This window comes from Microtus oregoni, unplaced genomic scaffold (assembly GCF_018167655.1).
Source record: "Microtus oregoni isolate MIOR12 unplaced genomic scaffold, Mior012 000030F_ref0000283, whole genome shotgun sequence".
In the NCBI taxonomy this organism is placed as follows: domain Eukaryota; kingdom Metazoa; phylum Chordata; class Mammalia; order Rodentia; family Cricetidae; genus Microtus; species Microtus oregoni.
The window spans coordinates 15,599,212-15,624,088 of record NW_024543089.1 but is presented as its reverse complement, the minus strand read 5'-3'; the positions used below and the strand labels follow the sequence as shown (position 1 = coordinate 15,624,088).

General features: G+C 35.3%; 1 protein-coding gene across 12 annotated transcripts in view; it reads right to left on the bottom strand.

The window, feature by feature from the left end:
* Positions 1-24,877, bottom strand: part of Robo2 (roundabout guidance receptor 2) — a 1,518,906-nt gene that overhangs the window by 37,752 nt on the left and 1,456,277 nt on the right. For 8 of the 12 annotated variants that reach the window (XM_041678470.1, XM_041678467.1, XM_041678468.1 and 5 more), the window contains 6 exons: positions 21,455-21,637; positions 13,527-13,569; positions 11,980-12,107; positions 6,947-7,228; positions 6,409-6,534; positions 1,103-1,259 (listed from right to left, as the gene is read on the bottom strand). In XM_041678470.1, the coding sequence (XP_041534404.1) occupies positions 1,103-1,259; positions 6,409-6,534; positions 6,947-7,228; positions 11,980-12,107; positions 13,527-13,569; positions 21,455-21,637 (919 nt within the window). The remainder of the gene's footprint in view (positions 1-1,102; positions 1,260-6,408; positions 6,535-6,946; positions 7,229-11,979; positions 12,108-13,526; positions 13,570-21,454; positions 21,638-24,877) is intronic. The other 4 variants (XM_041678474.1, XM_041678478.1, XM_041678475.1 and 1 more) reach the window with 1 other exon arrangement.

The following is a 24,877-nucleotide window of genomic DNA, read 5'->3' as shown; positions in this document are numbered from 1 at the left end:
GAAAAACAAATGAAATCTATTTGAGAGATAGAAAGATGGAGAAAAGATGTGTGTGTATAAGTATGAGTATGTTATATACTTATCATATGCTATATTATGTATATATATGTGTGTGTATGTATATGCATACTATATATGTGTATGCAAGATGGCATTTACTAAAAAAGAGATATATGCAAAATTTATAAGCAAATGCAAATATTTACATGATTTGAACAAATATAAGCCATACTCCACTATACAATTAAATTTTATTTAGTACGTAAATACTTCTGTGTAAAACAAAATTTATGTATGGAAAATCCATATACTCTGTATTCTTGGATTGCATACAAGCCTTGTTAAAATACTGACTTGCAAACTGAAAGCAAGACAAAGCTTTTAGAAATATTAATTTAGATAAAATATTTCATTTAATTTTTTGTAATAAAAACGATTATCTACGCTTTTTTGTGTTTCGAATCACTCCCTAATCAAACTAACAGGAAACCAACTCATGAGATACTAGGGAATAAATAGAGAACCATCACATTTAAGGCCCATCAAAAAAATTATCTGACTTTAAGATTTTGTTAAAGAGTGTCCATTGACATGAATCCCTTATTATTACTATCCCTAAATTCCCTTCAGAGCTGGTGATTAAAGTTCTACCCAGTGGTCAAGTTCCCACAATTATCCCATTGTGATGGTTCTCTACTGGTGGCGCCCTGCTATAGCCAGACATGGAGTCATTAGGGAGCGGCAAGGGATGATGAAGAAGGTTATTTTAATTCCCTTTCAGCCCCTCTCAGGAGTGCCTCTTTAGTTCACAGAGCTGTGAGTACTTGCTTTCAAACTAACGAGCAATATTATAAATGGAGGCTGATTATCGTGATTGCAGACAATCTAAAGCACTTGAAGGCCAAGGATTCTCACTCCTCAGTATGGGCTGTTTTATATTTATCAGCTAAGAATACAGCGAGAGTGCAAACAGTAAGGGAGGATGCAAAGAACATGAAGGGAGGGGAGCCCGTTAACTGATAAAGAAGTACACAGTAACAATGAACAGAGGTGGAAGTGAGGGCAGCCTTGGCCATGTTGTCAGAATACACCCTACTCTTACCCATTTTCTTGTTGTTCTGCAGCATAGTGCCCCAGTTCTGTACCAGGCAGGGGCTGGACCGGAGGAGGAGGTAGAGGGACATTAGCCCAAGTTGATCCATTGTTTTTCTGCGCTTTAGAAGAATTTTTGTTTTTCTTCTTTTTTCCACCTTTCCCACCTGAAAGCAATAAATTCACAGAGAATGATTATCTAAAGAAACAGAGTAGAGCAGAGGCCAGGATGTATTAATGTTTTCAAAGCAGCAGAATCAGTTTGTTAGGCTTGATAAAGCAGAAGCTATAAACAGAAATGGTATTATCAAGAATATGTCAAGAATGACTTCTACCAGCATCATTGTCTCTCCCAATTCACTCTCTGGAGAACCGAATAAACCAAAAAATATGGTCACTGTATTAAGAACACATTTATTGATTTATTCCCCTCTGCTACTTCCATGTTTCATTGTTAGATGAAATAATGATTCATAGCAAATTCTTTTAAATGTCAGATCTTACTGTGTTTATAATGCTCTTTTACATAATCTGTCTCAGTGGAAAATGCAGTATCTAAAGATTCAAGTTAAACTTTCCATTATAATTTATTCAATTTAATTATTCCATAGGAGTAACATTCTTCTCCCCAAAGCCATGAGTTTAAAAAAAAATAAATCAACTATAGCTCAGAGAGTATCTGTAAATGCCTCACCAAGATATATTTCATAGACTTTTTGTCCAATGAGTAGCAGCATTATTTGTGCATATATCATGATAGTAGTTCTCAACCATTTTAACTTTAATATTCTATAAAATTCCAAAATGAAGGGACTTTTAGGCAAAGAAGCTAGTTAGCATCTGTACTTTATATAATACAAATGAATTCCTGCACAAATATGAGCAGAAAGTAAGACAACAGTGTATAAATCCTAATGGAATTTACATGAAAATTAATAAACTATGAAAACAAAACATTATTTAAAATATGCTATACATTTTATTCTTCCAAAATTAAAAAAAAAATTAAAACTTCTTCATTTCCAAGGATGGTACCAAGGTAGACACAGGGATCACTATTCCTCGAGCAAAGAAACAAAGGATGTTTTAAGGGTACCCAGCAACTTGTATGACTCCTTGACTTATATGCATGTGCACACAGTGGTATTGACCCTTTGCACTTAATCTTTATTAAAGTAAATGTTGTGAGTGTAAGATATTTGTAGTGGGGCTATCTAGTCATGCAGATGAAGCGCATCCATTTCTTTCTCCTATCTATTACTAATCTGAGTCAGCAAAATCAGATTATAAAGTATAATAATAATATATTGGAAGCCCGGCAACAGATAACACTGGTACACTAGGCATTCACATTATTAGAGACTACACACTTTGTGTCATGCATGCCTACACGCATAGCCATTATGTCATCCCAGCACATAGCGTTTTCACTTTTTGTTTTAATTCTTTGGTGGAAGAAAAGGTACCACAGAAATGAAAGCAGGAATCTTCTACACTAAACTTTTGTGGGTAAGAGCTTGATTTCTGGACCCAAGGGCTAATTCCTTTATTATTCCAGAGGTCAGTAAGTAGATGTCATCTAATATATATATGCATTTTTCCATATACAGAAAATAGATGTTTCATTAAGCTATCTTTAGAAATAAAAAAACATTACATGTAAAATATTAAATACAGAATGGCAGTCATTGTTGCTCTCTTCCAACTCCTCTCTCATTAAAAATTAAATCCATTTTCTAGCCACCTCTGAAAGTCTCCAATTTTCCAGGCTCAGTGAATATGCCAGAAATAGCCTGAGTTTCTGAATTAAACAAAAAGTTTACTGCTGAATAGATCTTTATTTTACATTATGAAATAAATCTTTTACTCATTAAGCCTCCTAAATCATAAACAAAGACCAAGGACTATATTTTTTTTAATAAAACAGTAATTGAAGTTTACTATTTCCAAAGAAATGGGTTGAGCACCTCGTCTTTCCTTGATACTACCTAGCTGTACTTTTTCTTTTCCTGTTTGTCTTTGATGAGGACAGTTTGTACAATCCCACAGCCCTTTTTGAAACGTTAAGCAGACACCAAGAGAACTGAGTGATGTAAGCAAGGAAGACTTGGTGTGTCCATTTTAAGGGTGAGATTCTGTGATTCTCACTGATTGCCCAGGTTTAACGTTCACATTCACATAGAGAGAAATCTGAGTTCACCAGGCAGCAGTTTCTAAGAGCCACCTGTTTGTGAAATGTCTAAACCAACTTCAGTTTTTATATAAACTCAAGCTGAAATCCTTACTAAAAATCAAGAAAGCAATTCAGCCTTTTTACAACTACTGTTGTAAACAACAGGCTTTACAATGTGCTTGGAAACAGCTGATCTTGGAGGGAATTTCCCAGGGCCTTCCACCAAACATCTGTTTCCCCTCTTCTAGAAATGTACAATTATCTCTTTTCTCATTTTGAATAATCAGGATAGGAATCCTCACCAAAATGGCTGTGTGTGTGTGTGTGTGTGTGTGTGTGTGTGTGTGTGTGTGTGTATTAGCTCCATGCTAATTTGTGAGCTTCTATGATAGTGGGGCACATATTACCTAACCTACTAGTTAAATTCTGATTCTGAGACCTGAATCATCAGTGAAATGAAGCATCTCTTGCTTCAACCTGCAACTAAAAGCTTCACCGTTTTAAGTGAGAACTTCCTATACTATGTTTTTTAGGCTTTGTCCAAATATTTGAACTCTCTCTTAAAGTCAAATTGTGTTTAGATTTTATTTATCTAACAAATGAACTCCATGGAAGGAAAATTATGAAAACAATTTATTTTTAGAAATAAATGCATGGAGAGGGGAAAAGAAGTGAGTAATAGTTACCTAGCAAGCATGAGGCCCTGGCTATTACTTCATCACTACCCCCAAACATATCACACACACACACACACACACACACACACACACATATAATTGAATGCATACTCTTTTTAAAAGTTGGCACATTAAATCAGAATCAGTAATTTTCATATATGTATTTTATATATGATTATTATTATTTCTGTGACAATTAAAAATAGCTGAGCTTTAATTTTTAATAACTAAATTTTTAACAGAAGTTTTTGACCTTCAAAAAGGAATATATTATAAAGTATCTTAAGAATGAAATATATTCATTCAAATAAGTCAGAAATGAAAGTTTCTTAATCTTTGGGATTTTTAAAACATTATCTGCATCAATGTGGCTTGATCATTTATGAATGCTATACTATGTTTTAAAACATTATCAGCATCAATGTGAATTGATTATTTACAAATGCTACTCTATGGTTGGATTAGCTAGCCATAAGGGCAGCTGAGTCATACATTTGAGTGTTAGGAAACATCCTTATGAAGCAGAACAGAAATAATGAACTCCACTTGAGGTTTTTTTTCTTTTTTTCTTTTTTTCAAGACAGGGTTTCTCTGTGGCTTTGGAGCCTGTCCTGGAACTAGCTCTGTAGACCAGGCTGGTCTCGAACTCACAGAGATCCGCCTGCCCCTGCCTCCCGAGTGCTGGGATTAAAGGTGTGCGCCACCATTGCCTGGCTCCACTTGAGTTTAAACTGAACAGAAAACTGAAAAATGAATAATAATTTTAATCTCAGCTACTGAAAATTCTTTCTATCTCCTATTGAAGTAATTTAGTATTCAAATGTAGATCAAGTATTTATTATAACTCCTAGATCTGTATATACATGTCATCTGGGATATTACTGGGCTCAACAGAGCAGCAAGCACTACTGCTTAAAATTTTTTCAAAAATAACTTTTAAGCCGGGCGGTGGTGGCGCACGCCTTTAATCCCAGCACTCGGGAGGCAGAGGCAGGTGGATCTCTGTGAGTTCGAGGCCAGCCTGGTCTACAAGAGCTAGTTCCAGGACAGGAAACATAAGCTACGGAGAAACCCTGTCTCGAAAAATCAAAAAAAAAAAAAAAAAAAAAAAAAAAAAACAAACAAACAAACAAACAAAAAAACTCATGACAATCGATCTATACCAAATATTTGTTGGCTTGTATGTCTAAAGAATCCATACTTCATGGTATGCAGTATTCTTTATATACATTGCTTAGTATTTACATATCTTTAATGAAGTAAAAATGGAAGCTTCAGCAAAATTACTTTTTAATTATACAGAACTATTGGGCTAATTATACAGAAACGACAGCAAAAATGACATATAAGGTCATTTCTAAAGTTCCCCTGTATTATTCAGCCACTTTAAATTCATAACAGATGTTTAAATTTTTTCCTATTCTATAATGTATTTAATCCTACCAATACGCAGGAAGAGCAATGACTCATTTTGGAGGGAAAAGAGGACATTAACATTTCAGTCTAAGAATATTCTATCTCCTGAGGAAAAGTAATTTAGTAAATGTAATCCTAGTGGTGTTGAAAGTTAACTCTTTCTGCTCTTGAAGTTGTACATGGCATATCTTTAATCTGAAAAGATAAAACAAGTTGTGTGGCATGATCAATTAGAAATAGAGACGTGAAATCAACAGCCAAATGGTGTGAAAACAATGGCAAGATAACACATCTACCACCAAATTTTCCTATTACAGGCAAGAATCCCCGTGGTGGAAATGTCACTGTTGCTTGATAGGATAGAAATGCATTTCACTGTAACAAAATATATTCCTGCCCATGTGTTGTATTATGCCTGCATTAGAATTAGTTCAGCTCATTTCATTCAAATACATGTTCAATTTACAGTATAAAAATAAAAAGCCACATAAAATATTATATGCATAGCTCTTAAATTGTTAATAATCTCCCATACTAATTTTTCATATTTAGCAGAGTCACCTGATTTGACAGATAAAAAGGCTCTCATGTGATATTTTAGAAAACCAATACAAAATTATGAGGCTACATTGCTTAATCATTAATATAAGGCCCCCAAATAATTTTATTTCCATCATGTGTATTTTCTAGAATCAATGACCTGGAACTGAATATCGTGTATAATCTTTCTATTATAAAGTTCTCTTGACTCATAAATAGGACCCAGGACAGACAAAACACATCTGTTCTTCATGAGCAATCTTTATGAAGATGGCTCTATTTTTCTCCACGCACATCAGTGCACAGTTCATGAAGGGGTGACAGTGACTTTATCCCTCCTCCTCCCCCAATCAAAGTATAACTTCACTGTGGTCAACCACTGCCATCTGATAGATAAATAGCTGCTGGCTGCTACTGGGTTGTGATTAAATATTTCTTCAATGGCAGCTAGAAATACAGGTCATATGCTCTTGACAAACAAATATTTCTCCTTACTGTGATCGGACCAACCTGAGAGACTGCCACTCCTTTCTGAGCTGTTGTGGGAGCTGGTGGTGCTGAAATCCTGTGACTGGTTGTGTGGCATTCTATTAGACAGTCCCTCAGCCAATCGGTAGTCAGGGATGTAAAGTAAGGCTAAGGGTTAAAGGGCAGAGGTCATAGTGGCATCATGGGATTAGTTCACAGCACAAGCCCATGCAGAACATGCAGTTAGCAACTCAGAAGCAGATGTTGTGGGAGAGCAGAGGAATGCTTTATCTACCGTTTCCTAATGGAAGTAGAGATGGATTGCTGGTTATTATACTGAAAAATGCTAAAAGAATGAAACCAACTGGTGTTGGTGTGTGATGGTGAATTCAACAGTGGTGGCGGTAGTGGTAGTGATTATTTAAGGTGCTGGAGACATACATGCCGAGAGAATATTTTAGTTTAGGTAATAAGCCTTGGAATGGATCGCTAAATTGAAGATTAAACAATAGATACAGATTTCTATATCATGCATAAATGATGTGAAATTAATTTCTCAAGATACAAGAAACTGACTCACCATTGTTACCTTTGTTCTGATCAGGGAGTGAATAACCAAAGCCCATCAGGTCTGTTTTTTGCTGAATTGAGCTTTTCCACTGTGGATCAGGAAGATCAACTGCCAGTTCGTGGATGCTGTTGGAATGCAGGATCTGGGTAGTGGCATACGGGGTGGCCTGTGTTATTTGGCTGGAACTATTGTAAGTGGTTTTGGTAGTAAAGTCAATGCTGCTATAAATGGCTCCATCTGAAAGCATCGTTGCTGTTTTATCCCCTTGGCCTGGGACTGGCGGCAGCACATCTGCAATGAACATAGGGAAATGAAACTATTTAATGATGCACAGGGACCCAGACTATCAGCACTGAAGATGAAAAATAAATGTGTCACACTGCGCGTATGCATTGCAGCCGAGATGGGTTTCATGAGCCAATGAAGGGGAGATGATATACAACTCTCGTCAGACCATCAACCCCAGTGACAGGCAGGCGCAACCCACGTCCTTCACGTCTCGCTGCTTACTACAACTCTTCCCCATTGGCTTCGAGCACGAATTAGGAACCTGAGATGTGCCACTACTGACAAACATACTCAGTTGCTCACGTAGTTTTAATGGCAGAGATACTGTTAGCCTTTACAAGAGTGTTGCTAAGAGGGAATATACAAATTAGAGACGAATACATCCCTTTCCACTTCAGCACCAAAGACAAAATACATAGCTGTAGAACAGTTAAAAATGGCTCAAAATCATACTATCCTCACATGAAGTAACATTTTTTTTCTTCTTGAGTTTTAACTTGCCATTTATTTTGCTTTATTTCAGTGTTGGAATTGGAGGATAACTGGAAGAAAACAGACTTCTTTTTGGTGAAATAACAAAGGGAAAAAAATTCAAGAACAAGTCATTTTCACAAAGCAGAGAATTTAACTCAGAAAAAAAGCAATCTTGGTGATCAGTGGGTTTAATTTGTGCTATCAGCTCTGAGAATCAGAAATTCTCGTTTCACACTGTACAACAACAAGAGCTAAATTAAACTTTAGGAATAACAATGAACATCGATCAGCCCGTTTATCATTCGGGGATGTGAACTGATGCTTTACAACTCAGACCTGCTCCCTCCCTCCTGAGCTTGTTTTCTCTTTTCAAATCAAAGAGAACTGGTGATTCTGCTAACACTGGTTTTAGACATTTAGAATTAATATCAGTCTGAGTATAGAACCCCCCCAAAAACCTTTGTGCTTTACAAACCTTGCACCCTAGCTCTTGAAGACATCACATGACTTGATTTGTTCATTATACAAACATTTTCAACTTTCATTATTTTTTTTTTCTTTTTGGTTTTTCGAGACAGGGTTTCTCTGTAGCTTTGGAGCCTGTCTTGGAACTAGCTCTTGTAGACCAGGCTGGCCTCGAACTCACAGAAATCCACCTTCCTCTGCCTCCTGAGTGCTGGGATTAAAGGCGTGCGCCACCACCGCCTGGCTTATCTGTCTTAAAACTTAGACTTGATGACTCTCAACAGTACTTGAAATGGAGATTTTTAAAATTAGCTTCACTTTTGTAACTTATGATAGCTAGGGAATTTGTAACAGAAAATTTATAATTTTGTACACCAAAAAAAATATTTCAGTTTCTAACGGTTCTGAATCCCCAACTCCTTCAGTCTCTTTTTATGTTAAAGTGTATTTTACTTTACTGAAGTAAATATCTTAAATGAAAATCAGTGTGGTTGTTAGCTATATTCAAGATTGTAAATTTCAGCCCGGTGATGGTGGCGCACGCCTTTAATCCCAGCACTCAGGAGGCAGAGGCAGGCGGATCTCTGGGAGTTCGAGGCCAGCCTGGTCTACAAGAGCTAGTTCCAGGACAGGAACCAAAACCACAGAGAAACCCTGTCTTGAAAAACCAAAAAAAAAAAAAAAAAAAAAAAAGATTGTAAATTTCACTGGGTTATATAAACAAGTGAAAACATTTTTTAGATTTATGCTACTTTCTTATCCTTCTAGTTTTTAACTGCAAACTAATTAACATTTAAATGTTAGCATTCTTTTACTCTTAAACTTTTTATGTTTGATAATACTAGTTAGTGAAAATATTCCCATGAAGGAGTTTTCAGAATTTTCCTTCCTTCTGCTATTCATTCATGAACATTAGTTATCTAGAATGTCTCACCAACATTCACTTATCTTGAACCTATAATTCACCAATGTTACAGACTTAGGTTAAAGGACAGTTTATTTGTAAACTCTTGAAATGGTTTTTGGTTTGCTTGTTTGTTTGTTTGTTTGGTGTCCAAAGGGTAAAAAAGGGTGAAAGAGTAATGAAAAATGACACCATAGGTAACATTACTCTGTTACCACACTGACTATGACTTTGGACACAAAATTGTTCCCAGTTAGGATAAGTTAAAGTCAGTCTACAAATAAAACTGTACCTATATTGATTTTAGCAGCTGCATAGTCTTCAAATATTATTTCATCACTATAATATATTCAATAATAAGTAGAATTATATCCTAATTTTAAAGATTGGAAGATTACTCGTGAACATTTGTACGTGGAAGGAAGTCTAGTACTATCAGATGGTTTGGACCTCTGTGCCAGCTCTGTCGCAACAGGTTGCATCTGAAGGGACACCACCATATGGAGGTTGCGCTTCCCATTTTCCCTTTCCCCTGGTTCCCAACAGTCTCTCCTTAATGATTTAGTCTGTATGGCTCTTGTTAACAGTGTCATTGAAATTTGTGAATTGAAGGACTACTACCCTGTAGATTGCATTTGCAGTGAATGCAGATTAGAACATCTTGGTTGTGCTTATATTTATGAATCTATTTACATACTACTTCCTTATTTGTGTGAATGACTCCCTTCTTCACTGAATCTTCAGTTACTTCTGGGAAAGTTTCTTTTGAGATTTATGTCTTTATTTTGGTAAATTCACAATCCAATGACATGAAGAGAGAAAACACTTGTTAATTAAGTGACCTAATAAATTTTTATTTTTATCTTTTCAAAAGGTAAAATTATTTGCTAGTGAGTCACTTTATTATTTAAGTTTCTCTTTCATCTATATTCAAACATGTTTTGGCATCACATTATTAATGGGAAAATCTTAATGCCTGTAATAATTCTTATAAATGATTACAATTATGTCGCCATGCATGTAAACCCACATGGCGAAAGCACCATAGTCTAGATAAAACACTTGAGGCTTTAAAAAGTGATCTGATCTGCTTTCTCCATTCAGATCCAAAGGTACTCATCTTCATTAAGTGTATTGTCTTAAAATTTAAACTATAAATATTGTTACTTATTTTATAACTTTATAAAAAATTAATAAATATGAAAATACTATATGATCATTTTCTTACATGAATAGTAAATGTTTAAAATCTCTAACACTGAAAGGAGACAGAGAAAACACGGAAAACCTTTTAAATTGACCTTGAAAGCAACTAGAAGTGTTTCTCTTCACAAAAATGAGGTTGCAATAAAGAAAAGCTTTGCAAATCTACATGTATATACTTTGGTTACATTGGAACAAGGCATCTGAGAAATTAATGGAGCTTGCCTAACAGAGTCATAATATTCTTTGTGTATGTATTAATTGAACATGTCAACTTGTGAAGAGGAAGCTATTCCTTGTCAGGTGAAAGCTTTAGAAACCAAATTTAATTTTACAGTGTAGGTTGTGGAATTGTGGGTCGCAGAGGGTATTTGGATGTGTTCAGGCACAGACATTTGCCATGCTATTTTACACAGAGTTGGAAGCTGAACAGTCAATCGGACAGTTTGCCAGCCATTGTCATTTGTAACCTAATGGTACCTATTACATGCTGACTATATTCTATGCTTGTGCTATGGAAAGAGTAAATGTTCAATATTTCTATCACATTGAACAAAGAGATGCAGCAAAAGGTTTCTTCTTGATATCCATCCATTCAATTCTCGGTATAGAATTACTTCTTCTACCTTTATTCAAAGAAGACATATTTTGGGGAAAGAGTATGTTTACAGCAGAACATAAAACAGAGATAACAGTAGCATCCAAATTTGAAAGTATTAGCATCTACTCAGCATGATGACATCTTTCATTTGTAATATCCATTATTGACCACAGAACTTTGGAAGTCTCTTTCTGAACATGTCTCATTTACTTACTTATCTACTCCTCTTCATAGATATATTACATGATGGTAAGGACCATCTTTTCTGTTTATTATTTATACTCTTCATTACTCCCATACTGAAAGTCACACAAGAGGTACTTAGTAAAAAATATGCTGATGAGGACAGAGTAGGCAAACTAAGTAGTACAATATCGAAGCGCTTAGTTTCTGGTTTCAGGATTCTTGTGAGAATATTTGAAAATTAAATGCTCAGTCAATATTTTTTTCTTCTCAATTATTAACGATTTCCTTAAAACCTAAATTTTGCTTAAAGAGATATAGACATCCAAGTTTTCTCCTAAAATTTTTAGCAAAGAACATCATTTTTGCTATATGTTTTTCTTGTCTTACTTACAAGAGAAATTATTCTTTAAAATGTTTTTTTAATTATGTGTATGTGTGTGTCTGAGCATGTGTGAGTGCAGGCATCATTGGCCTCCAGAAAAGGATGCTGGAACCTCTAGAGTTGGAGTTACAGGTAGTTGTGAGTTGCCGAGTTTGAGTACTGGTAACCAAATGAGTCCTCTGAGAGGCCATTAAGTCATTGTTTTTTCCCCTGAGTCACCCAACCAGACCTGAAAGGAGACATTTATAATGTGTTATTTTAAAATTCTGAAGTCAGCAAGATGGCTCAGAGTCATCAAGCCACTAAGTTTTATGACTTGAGCTTGACCCCAGGGGCAAGTTGAAGAAGAAAACTGAAATGGGCAAGCTTCCCTCTAGCTTGTCCATGTGTGTTTGTAACCACATATTTTCTTACCTGCATGCAAAACAAAAATATAAAATGTTTAGAAGAAAACTAAAATAAAATAAAAATTCCAGAACACCAAACTAACAATAGACACCCCAATAATAAATAACATTATTTTGAAACACACAACTTACCTCCACGCCCAAAATTTCCAATTTCATTTGGGCCACTATTGCTATTGTTTACTGGCAAACTCGTGGCTGGCCATGAGTCAGCAAGCCATGGATAATTGGGGTCACCAGCATTTAGAAGACCTGGACGGCTGAGACAGAAATGAAATGGAGATTAGCCTGTGGGCTCAGCGAAGGAATTTGACATCTTCCTTACACACTAAAAAGTGTAAGTGATATAAGGTTTTAATTGACTTTAAATTAAATTGCAAGTGCTCTTAAGAAATAAGGAACTTCAGTAGTTCATTAAAGTTATACATAGATCTTCTCTGTCAGTGGAAGCGAAGAGGCTTTACCTGAGACTCTGCCCACATACAAATGACATCAGTTTTCCACCCTGGAATCAGGGTGGAATAGAGAGCATAACAGGGCCATGAGACCAAGCTTCATGCCAAGTTGACATCTCAAGGGAACAGTTCCTCTGAGAAATTGCTTTATATCTGCTATTTCCCAAGAACTAAACTACCCAGTCCTCATTTCTGTAGTTCCCAATTGAATCTGTTTTGTCTAGGTAGGCACCCTTACACAAAGATATCATAACTGACTGGAGACAAATAGCTTGAGCCAAATTAATGAAGATTTCTTATAATTTTCTAATAGTACATTTCTACATTTCTCACATTGCAAAATAAGGGCTAGTTAGGGGTTTTTAAAGGCAGTATGACCCAGTTGTATGACCCCAACACCTTACCATATCCTGTGAAGAAAACTTTTTTCCTGTCACATTTAATAAGGAGTGCCATTATTTAATGTAAAAATGGAATTCTGATTCCTTTCCAGAATATTAGCATATTTGCAAAGAAATAGATCACCTATAATTGTTGCACTTTTTCTGATAGATCCCTTCTGGTACAATCCCTAAGAGAAACGTAAGTTTTTATGGAAACTGCAATAAGATTCAATTGCTTTTTGCTGTATCTGCTAGCTCTCATTAGACTTAATCTCTTTTTGCTAAAATATTGATTAAATGGGAGATTGGAAGTTATTACCAGAGCCTAATTACAATCTCCATATTGGCAAAGGGAAAATAGATGAGGATATATGGGTTTGTTATCAGCTTTTATCAATTTCAATTGAGTATCCAAAGTTCTGGAATCCAGTCCTATCAATCTACAGCCTATTCATCATCCATGAATCATTTACTTTGTGATCGATTATGTGTAATTGTTCACCCACAGCAATTTAGTGAGAGCCAATAAGGAGTCTTAAACAACAGCAACTTCATTTGCTAATGTCTAATTAATGCAATAAACATCGTGCTAACAAATGAACACATTCCTTGTGATATTTACTACTAATTTCTTCAGGGGCATCTGGGAGATATGAAACATCTGGACTTGATTCCTCTAAAGTGCATAACAGATAGATCATTAAACCTTGTGGTAAGCCATTCAATTCCTCATAGAATTCTAAGACGTATAAGTGATCGTTTATTACAATAATAGCTGCTCACTACAGAATTTCCCCAGTACTGATTAAAAATAATAATAAAAAGAAACTCCTTTGCATACCTCCCATTGCTCATTAGTCCTCCATCTCCTCTTTGAAATGTTACTGTAATAAACAAAAGACATAAACACATAGTAGTCAGTGTTAATCACAATTAATAACAGCTACCTATTGGATCTCAGTTTAGAGGTGAAGATCAGGAATTCCAGCACAGTATAATTAATGAACTTATATAGGTAGTGACAAGCAATGGCTTGGTTCAGTGCAAAGTCATCACTTGCGCTAAATTAAATTGATTGCTTTAAGTTTCTTCAGTTGAAATGAAGAGTTACAGTGGCCATTTGTATCTAGGTGTCAAAACTGTTACAAGTGGTGTATGAGTGTTCTTACTGGAAGAACGATACAGCAATAATGTGGAATTAGCAAATGTAGTCATTTATTCCCAACAAGAAATTGTCTTATTAAAAGAAATAATACAAAACTATACATTGAAGAGAACTAGTATTCTTCCATATGGTAATATGCTTCCAATAAACCAACAAAGAGTGTTGATCACACATTTCTGATCATCAAAAATCACTTCAGGTATATTTAAAAGCATTATGCATTGAACACTTACTTACAATTATGGTAGACATAAACTACTATTAATGTGTGTTACTATTCTCATGACAATATAGTTTGCAAATAGTTGATATTGAATGGATTCCAGTTATGTGTAAATATCTCAATTTTCTCTAATACTGAGGGACTTATTAAAGTAAACACCAAAAAAATGTCTAGTAGAATCATGAATTCTACTTTCCAATTATTGTTTCCACTTCACAAGCCAGAAACATGAAAGTAGACCAACGTAGTGACCAAAGAGTTGAAATATCAGTCCACTTCCATCATTGCTTTCTGAAAATTCGTTAGGTAAAAATGTACTTGAGCTTTACAGTGATTTGTACAGGAAGTTACATTCCTCACAAAGGGTTTAGGGACCTAAGGCTGAGGAAACTCAATGCCGCCTAATATTTCTGCCACAAAAGTGAAAAGCCAAGCACAGCAGAGTAAAATATACACATAGTTGCAAGTTTGTTGGGATCAAAGTTTGTCACTAAGTTATCAAATTTGCTTTTGATGTAAAAGATATTTGCTGTGAAAAAGTTTCCAGAATGCAGAAGTGTTAGAATCTTATAATTTGAACCCAAATCATTACAGACCAGCACAAGTGATCAAGGGTGATGATGGGTATAAAATGAACACCATATTTTGTCTTTAGATGACACCAATTATGTTTTCTCTGATTTGTGTGGGGTAAACATGAAAATATTTTTTTAAAGAATTAACTAAGATATAGTCTCCAAATGTATAGATAACTTTCACAGTTTGGAAGATTTGCTTGAAGTTCAGAGCAAGATTAACCACTCTGGAAATTTTGCAGTTTCCTAGTACAGTGCAGCGGTCTCTCCTTGACAGTTCTCTATTTGGTAAAATTATCATCATTAGGAAAGAAAATTTAACTCCAAAGGTCTACAATACATAAAGCCTGATGTGTGGCTCTCAGAAATGTACTGTATGGACCACACATATACTGCCCTCTCCACTTTAACCTCGAAAATGTGCTATGAAACCATCCTGACATAACCTTAACATCTGCCTATAACTAGCTACTCAAAGAAGATGATACCTATCACTGTTCCACTTAAGGGCTTAAAATTCAGTCTCAGGTGTGCAACTCTACCATATTGTGCCCAATTGTTAATTGATTTTTAACATAAATGAATTAAACTATAACAATCAATGTAAACAAATTAGCCGTGATTAGTGGAAGGTATTAGATAAAAGCCTAACATACACAAACACATGTGAGTATAGGCATGCACACACTGACAAAAAAATGGAAACAGTAAAGATGATTACCAACCACTTATCTCATGAATTTTATTAGCTGTGAGGTTTATAATAGAATATTAATTGCTAAAATAAATTTAAGACAATGCTGTAACATTGTAGGTGTGCAAATAGGCAATGTTTGATGGACTACACTTCAAAAGTGATGCTCAAGGGATGCACAAGAAGCTAAATAGTCCTGCTTAAGATGATGCTCCTTTTCCTCTTTTTGTTATTACCAGATTATAAACATAAGAGAAAAAGAGACAGTCTAATCAGAGACACGAAAAGCATCCAATGGCAAAACAAATTTTTATGATATAATACTTACAACCTAAACATAATGATGCCATTAATTAAAGCTAATTTTCAGTGTTTGAATGCTATGGTAAACTATATTTACTAATAGGAACTAAATTTTAAGTATGACATTCAAAGTGATTAATATTGTACATTCAGAAGATATTTTTTTCTTTTTGTATGTCAATCATCATTTAAATCTTTCTTAAATTGGTCTAGATTAACATTGGGTGTCAAAGATCCCATCAGGACATATATCCCTATCTTTATAAAACAATTACAAAACAGAAAAATTCACAGAACATTATGTAATTACTTGTGTAACTTATAATATCCTCCACACACACAATTTGGTGGATGTGAAATTCTTCCAATTTTAATACTTCTGTCAAGAGAATGAAGAAGAATGGAAGAGGGAATGGTGACACATGTGCCCATATATCTTATCATAATAATATTGATTACTTGTCTTTTTGAGGGGGAAGCCTGCCTCATTGTGTAGACCAGGCTGGCCTCTGCTCAGACATCAGCCTGGCTCTTCTTCCGTTGTGCAGACATTAGGTGTTTACCATTAAATCCTGCCCCTAGTTGTTCTTTTTAAAGGAGGGTGTAAAGAGGACAATAAATTTCCTTTATAGCCTGTGATCTGCTTTGAAAACAGAACAAAAGTAACAGCTTTAATAGATAAACAATAAAAGCAAATGACAACTTATAAACAATTGGAATTAATACAATGGAAATTGTGCATAATCTTTTCAAAGCATTTTTAGGAGTCATGCAGAGGGAATCACAGAAAAAATAATGTCATTTCCAATCAAGAGCTGCTTTGAGGAAACTCTAATTTCAAAGAAATATTCGCCTTGATGTGGAAAGCACCTGGGATCAGGAAAGAGAATTCATGACCATCCCCATGTCACTGCTTTTCTAAGCCCAGGCCAGTCACTTTGTGTTCATCCGAGATAAAATTGAAGAGACCTTGACTGTGAATGAGGAATTTCTTCTAGCATCTGAATATAAGAACTTCTGGAGAGCAACTTATAGAAGCTTCAGACATGAACATCTAAAACGTTTCAGAATTGCCTTAAGTATTTGAACTTATTTTGCTTTTCATGAAAATCAGGAGGGAAAGAGATTTTCCAAGTTTCTGTCAAATACAGAATAATTCTGTGCTTCTAATATCACCTGTCAGAATTAATCCTTTGGCATGTTTGCTAGAACTGGGGGACAAAAAGAAGAAATGGAACTATGAAGTATATTGACATTTTGAAGTAAAGAAGCTTCCAGAGCGCCTATCTCTAGTAGGTCACTTTTGCCTACTCGAAATGGAAACTTTAATGTTTAAGTCAAGCCTTCCTCCTCTTCCTGATAAGCTCTTACTCAAATATGAATGCATTAGTTTCCTTTTAATAAGCATTAACAAAGCCTACATAATCAGACTATAAAAATTCCATCATATCACTGAACTGCCCTTGCAGAGCCTGCCAAATATTTTGATTTCACCGTGTTTTAAAAATCCATGCATAGAGTATTTACTGTGCTATAATGTTCTCAAGCATGCTAAATTGTTGGTATCTACCAAGCTTTCTAAAATATTGTCCTTATAGATAATAGTCACGTAATATAACCTCCTCTTTAAAAGTAAACCAAAGCTCACTTTTATCAAAATTTAATTACTCCAACAATTACAAATTAAGAAAAATAGGGACTATAGAGATGGCTTGGTGGCTAAGAGCACTGGCTATACTTTCAGAGATTTCCAGCTCAATTCCTAGTACCCACAAGGCATCTCACAACTGTGTGTAACTCCAGTCATAGGGAATAGGGATCTCATGCCCTCTTCGGTTTCCACAGGAGTTCAGGATGCAGAGGAAGCACAGATAAACAAGAAGGCAAATGCCCATACACATAATAAAAGTAAATTAATAAAAATGTTACAAAGAAACAAATTGAAAAAATATACCATTGAATTATATGATATTGATAAACATTATCTGGTTATACATGTACATATATGATATATTTAAATCTATGGGACACATTTTAATGATTTATTTATTTACTATGCATACAGTGTTCTGCCTACACACCATATCTCATTATAGAGAGTTGTGAGCCACCATGTAGTTGCTGAGAATTGAACTCAGGACCTCCAGACAACAACCAGTGCTCTTAACCTCTGAGCCATCAGCCCAACTTGATATATTTAAATCTAAATCTATTGGTACTACATAGATTTGCTTCAAAATTTAATTGTTTGCTTTTTTAGCTATGAAAAACTGTAATTGTGACCATATGCTCACTTTATATTTAAAAATATCCAATATTTTCTTTATAAATCTCATTTTAAATTTCTCTCACTTTGTAGCATCTGAAGTTGTGAATGTTTTCTTGTAATCGGAGTCCCTTCATGCAGAGACAAGGAAATTGTCCTCCTTGGTAAAAATGAAGGTAAATACAGCTACTTGTTTTAAAAATGTGAAAACTCACTCCATTTATAATGCAGAACAGAAGGACCTAATGAACTACAATTGTCACTTGTGGGTTTATTTTACACATAGAGCATGGGCAAAACTATGCTGGGCATTTGTGTCTGAGAATTTAAGTATGAGAAAAATACAGAAAGAAACATGGCAAAATGAGGATCAGTTCTGCACTATAAGTCCCCTGCTTTTGTCTGTGCAGAGAAGCAAAACATGTTTAGACCAGCTTTTTCTGCAGGATGATTTGAATGTATTAGTTTGTATTTGTTTCTGGATATTTGATTATACAATGGAGATTTTGTCCTTTAGTTTATTGTAGCAAATGTGTTAAATTTGCTGGTCCCCAAAGAAAATTATAAACACCAGTTAACAGAGTGTTTGTTTGTTTGGTTGGTTGGTGTTTTCTCTGCTCAAATTTTACAAGAACAATTCTGTAATGAAAACAAGATCCAGAATACATATAATGAGAGACTGTAGGTGCTTTGCCTGTATAGTGTGAATGAAGGTATTCTGCCAGACTTGGTGTCTCACCCTGCAAGCTATTTCTGTTCTCCACTAATTAGTGTCTTCCTATTTCTTACTTCCAGAGACTAAGAATAGACTTGGGACAAAGGTGTAGGGTGCGTGCTTCAAACCTGACCTGTTCTATATCAAATTTTTACCCATTTAGTTTTATTTAAAGTCTAGAATCCCTAATAGAGGGAATACATCAAACTTTTTACTGTATTTTCATTGAAATTTGAAAAAGAAAGTTATATAATACTCTAAGAAGTGGTTTTACATTGACTTGATAATTATTAGAGAGTACAGAGACATAAGCCTGAGAGGTCATAGCACCTGCATCAGCATAAAGTCATGTAGTGGTGAATCAACAGAAACTTCAGAAATACCATCTTGTTTGTGTAATCACATTGCTTTAATTTTATCTGGTCTTGTATTTGTAATTTCAAAATAAGAAATTTCTAAGAGAATTTTTGATGAAAAAATATAAAAAGACTAACACATCCTGTTTATTATTAATAGAAAACCCTTTCAAGAAAAATGATCCATCAGTAACTCTGTGCTTTTAAAATGGGACATCAGCCCATTCATAGAAACCGTAACTACAAATGTGTGGGAACATGCACATCATTATCAATTCCTTATTAAAATCGCATATCCCCAGCTTCTGTAAAGACAAGACTGGAAAAATTGAAAAAAATAGAGGGTAGGTGAGTAAGAAGAAAAAATATAGAGAAGATATTACAACCCAGATAGGAAATGCTCCTTCCCTAGGATTGGCAAATCTTCATTTGCTTCCCACCTAGGAGAGAACAGCAATTGCTAGAAGGCAAGTGACAAGGATAAAGGACATCTATCCTCAGCCATCCATCAATTAAGTATTAAAGCTTTGAAAGGCTTCTCTCTGGCTTGGCCTTCTTCCAAATACCTGAAGGGCAAGTGCAGTCTGAGTTAGCAGTTCTCTTCCAAACTCACGGACATCAATCATGAGTCATGAAAGTACGAAATGGACAATCCTTGTCAAGCTCAAAGACCAACAGATATTTTCAAATTAAGTGTATAAGTTTTTGCAAAGAATTGCTATGAGAGACAGGAAGAGATGTCTGCCTCATGTAATTCTACTGAAAGTGCAAACTACAGACTGCAAGAGGTATTTATTGTATTGCTCCGGCGTGAGCTACTAAAGAAGGATGCAGGTTACAAAGGTACCATTTCACAAGTGAGTACATCCGGACTTCTCATTAAAGTGACTTCTAAGTTTTATCTCCAATTATTATCACTAAGTCAATTGAAGTAATAAGACTAAAATTGTCCTTGAGTTATATTGGGCCTACCTTATGTTTCATATGATTAGTATGAGCATGTCACAGGAAGACATATAGCTTAACGACAGATGAAGCCAATTGGATGATTGACAGTATCTACAGTGCTGAAAGTAGAGGGCTGGATTGCAAAACTGGCATTGAAATACTGTTGAAATTCAAGACTTTGCCACCCATCAATTGTTACTAACCACTGCTTTCTGGGAAGGATCTCTAATCTGTGAAGTGTAACACTTAAATGACAAAGAGTAAGGCAGCAGGCAGCTTTGACTACTGTAAAGTGATATTGGGATACTTCTTGTCAATGGATACACTATACATTTTATATGTTATAGACATAAGAACAATGCTATCGTCAAGTTGCCATGTTTAATGTTGTAACACATCAAGAAAGACAACAAAATGCATAATGCATTCTTTGCATTGTTTTACTGTTAAGATATTCTATTAAATTTCCATTTCAAGAATACATACTTTAATTACTGAGTTTGTCAGGGAATTTATCAGTTATTAGAAGATTAAATACAGTATCTCAAAATATTTCAAGTGTTCAAAGGATAAAATAAAATTGCTTCTTTGAAATTCTACTGAGTGTGTGCTTTTGGAGTTAGTCTTTCACTGCTGTTAGAGAAAATAATTCAAAGTAACCACAATACAAATTATAACAGAATAGAGCTTCAGCACTGAATTCATTCTTTCAATCTCTGGTTATGACATTAGTGTCTCTCTCTCCCCCACTTCTGGACTCTATCTCTCTTTCTCTTTCTGCATCAGTCCCTAACTCATCTATGTCTCTTTCCATTTCTACATCCATCCCTAACTCATCTATGTCTCTTTCACATTTGCAGATGTTTAAGTGTACCACATCCAACATCCTTGAGAAGCTCTCTTGCATTTGGCAACAAGAACACTAATTTTGGAAATGTTATAGAACATCTCGGGTCTCTTTCCTTTCATTTTTTTGCAGCTATTTCGGTATCTTTGCTCTTCCTTTTGCTTCCTTCTGTTCCTCTTTTTGAAAATGTTGTTTGTTCACACTGAAATAAGTACCCATTTTTGCTTGTTTATCTTTTTTTTTTCACCATCTGGGCTATTTCCCAGTGTAATCTGCATTGTGACATTCTGGAAGCTGATTTTCAAATCTTCTTTTCTGAGCATTTTAATAACTTTCTTGTCTAAATACACTTCTCAAAAGATGTCTTTATAAATTCCAAGTTTTGCGTGTATGTGTGGTTTTTGAAGAACTAGTTGAGAAAAAAAATAGTTGAGCATTTTATCAGTGTCTCCTCTCGCTATGCTTCGCTGGAGATACAAGCAGAAAGCTTGCCTGTGGTCATAAACCGATATGGTCAAGAGCAATGCACTGAAGCATATTGCTTATAATTGCATTTTACAGAGCGGGTTTTTATAACAAGCCCAAATCATCCATTTGTTATTCCATTCCATTTCTTCCTCTCATCGCATTACATTCCAGAAGATAAGAGGTTTTTATAGCTGAAAATAGTCTCTTACCAGCATAATTGCTGAGCCCCTTTCTCTTCTTTCTTCTCCAATACAACCAGATGCTAAAACCCATCAAAATTACCCAGCAGGCACCACCAATGCCAGCTATAAATGCCGGTTGCTTCACAACATCAGTTATTTGCTCAGTTATGCTGTTATTGTTTTCAGTAATAACAACTTCGTTGCGTCCCCCTATGAAAGGAAAAATGATGTCAATAAACATTAAGAGAAATGATTGATGATTGCAGAAATACAAACACCATACCATAGGCATGTCCTTTTAAAGCTTAGTTGATAATAGTTTTGTCCTGAGGCTGTCAAGATTACTGATAAGAACATTTTAAATTTAAAAAGAAATATGAAATCAGTGTTTATTAGTATTGTTAAGAATGTTACTTACTTTTAATTTTTCAAGGACAGGTTCTAAAAGACCTTCAGATTTATCATATAAACATTAATTGGAACAACTACTAGCAGCTGAAATAACAGATATTTTTCTTAAACAAGGTAAAGCATTTTTTTATCAAATTTCCCATAATACAAGTACTTGTACTGGTGTGGTAGAATTGTCTGTATTCTGTCAATCATGTTATAAATAAATGCTGATTGGCCAGGCAGGAAGTATAGACAGAAAAACCAGACAGGAAGTAGAAATGATGTAATGAGAACAGGAGAATTCTGGGAAGGAGGAAGTTGATTCCTCCCACTCCTGCCCAGACCAAGGAAGCAGCAGGATGTGATCCGCCTCACTGAAAAAAGGTACTGAGCCACATGGCTAACAGAGATCCAAAAAATGGGTTAATCAAGATGTGAGAGTTAGCCAATGAGAGGCTAGAGCTAATGGGCCAATCAGCTTATAATTTATAGAGACCTATGTGTGATTTTCTTTGGGGCTAAACAGCTGTGGGGGACCTGGTGGGAGGATAGAAAACACAAACAACAAACAAGCCAGCATTGTACATTGCTTTTCTGCTACTGTTTTGCCTATTTTGAGGAGGACATAATTCACAAGATTGTATAATTTCATAAAACCGTCAATGAAACCAAAGATATAAACTTTGATTTTTGATGAGGCATGAAATTCTCTGTATAGAACAATAGCAAATATGAAAACATTAATTTATGGAGTTCAGCATGTATAATTAAAACATTAAGAGATTTCAAATCTTATCCACTCCCTAAGAGCAGTTAAGAGTTACTTGACAATTGGGCATTGAGTCAAGATGTTTCATGTTGAGAAAATTTAGACCTCTGGAAATCAATTGAGCAAATCCCAATCCATACTTAATAGGTTGTAGACTTGGAGAATCGTAATAACACTGGACAACAAGGATTTAGATGTATTTAAAAGATTTTTAAAAACTTAGAAAATGAGAATCAATGAATCTAATGTCAATATCATTTTTAGTTAATATAAATCAAGAATAAATGAAAGGTAAATTGCACGCAAAATATAAAAGGGGCAGCCCAGCAGATCACATCAGTGGCAAATGCAGCACTGTTATATGTTAGAGATATGTTATATGTTATATAACATATGTTATATTTTATATGTCTTTGACCTCTTGAAGAGATACACTCTCCCTGCTACTTACTAATACAGCATAAATTCTAGGCTTGTGTCAAGAGCTTAATCAGTATGTCCCTGGTTCAGATCATTGGCAGTGTTGTTTTTGCTTTTCAGTATTTTGGATTCATTGAGGTGATCTTTCATCTTTCCTTCTTCCTTTCTTTCTCCCTTCCTTTCTTCTTTTTGTGAGAACTTTCCTTTTCATACTCTAAAATGCAGTTGTACAATAGACTCTTAGGCCAGTAGTTTTTAAAGGAGTCTTTCTTCTCTTAAAGAAACGTGTCAAATCTTGAGATACATGCCAAATCTCAGAATATCTGGGGTTGTCTTAACTGACATGAGTTAGAAAATTAGAGTGCTCCCAAAAGCCAGATCAAGGACTAGGGACAAGTCCTGATCCCACTGCTGGGAAGGAGACAAACAGACAAAGCTACACAAACTGTCACACACATGCAGGTGGCCTAGGTTGGTGTCATGCAGGCTCTATAGCTGTCAGCCTAGAGTTCATGAGCTCCCGCTAGCTTAGGTCAACTGTCTCTGTGGGTTCCCTGTCATGACCTTGACCGCTCCCCCCCCCCCCCACCAGTTCATTAATATCTAGGGGAGGTCTATCCCTTTTATTAGTGGAGATTGAGAACTGAATGGGGTGGGGTAGATGGGAGGCAGTGGGGGACAGGAGGGGAGAAGGGAGGGGAAACTATGGCTGGTATGTAAAATAAATGAGTAAAATTTATAAAGAGAAAAGAAACTAGGGATGTTGCTGGTATCTGGAAACCACTTGCTGTACAAGACCTCATACATAAAACCATTACAAATCAAAGTATGATCAAAACCACATAACTGCAGAATTTGAGACATAGAATGAGAATACAATCGTATGGGAAGCTTCTATGGAAGCTAACAGGAGTACAACCTTGTCCCATGTGATGTAGAGAGTTACATTAAGTCTTTCACTGGGTTTTTTTAGACCTGTCAGGTGAACTGCTTAAGATTGAGGCTCCTGAAAATCCTTTTAGTCTTTGATTCTGGGACAGAAAGTTAACAAACATTCCTGCGTCCTCCCGGCCATCCAGTGGTCGGTAGCCAGGGGATGACTCACATGCCTTCAGCTGCACCCCCTAGCAGTGTTTGGCAGGGCTCTAGCTTCTTCCTCGTGCCTTGTGTATCAGAAACCAGTGTGTGCTGTAGGTCATCGTGTCTTTAAGAGACAGAGAAGCTCTTGCTAAAAGAATATAAAATGCTGAATGACTATGGAATAGAAAGCCAGACAGCATTCTTCTAACCCTTGTAACACTGGTCTATGGAGAATCAACAAAATATTTTAATTTAGTAAATCAAACTGCAGGCTTCTTTATTATAATGGCTAGAATTTTCTTACATACACACACGTAGGTATACAAATATATATGTTTTTATATATATTTAAAATATATTTATATACATACACTCAGAGATGTGTATGTGTGTTACATTACTGATGCTTTTTCAGGTTTAAAATAAATTAAATTACACAGTAAATCTTTTCTGTCTGAAATATATGCACCTTTAGATTGTACATGTATAAAAGTAAAAAGCTGTATTTTAATATCATATTTTCAGTATGTTATCTGGTGACTCTTTTCACTGTAGACTTACTAAAAGGTCCCCAAACATAAATTAAACAAACAAAACAAGAACTCCCCACAGCCTGATAGAGTATAGAACAAAGAGTATGAAGAGATTTGCCCTTTTTAAAGGGGAGTCCTTAAAATGTTTTATTTAATATTGCACAGCATTTTTCTGAGCCCTAGTATATTATTTCTTCTTATGCTGATAATTTTTAAAACAATGTTGTCAATTGTCCTGAAAGGAACACAGGCAAG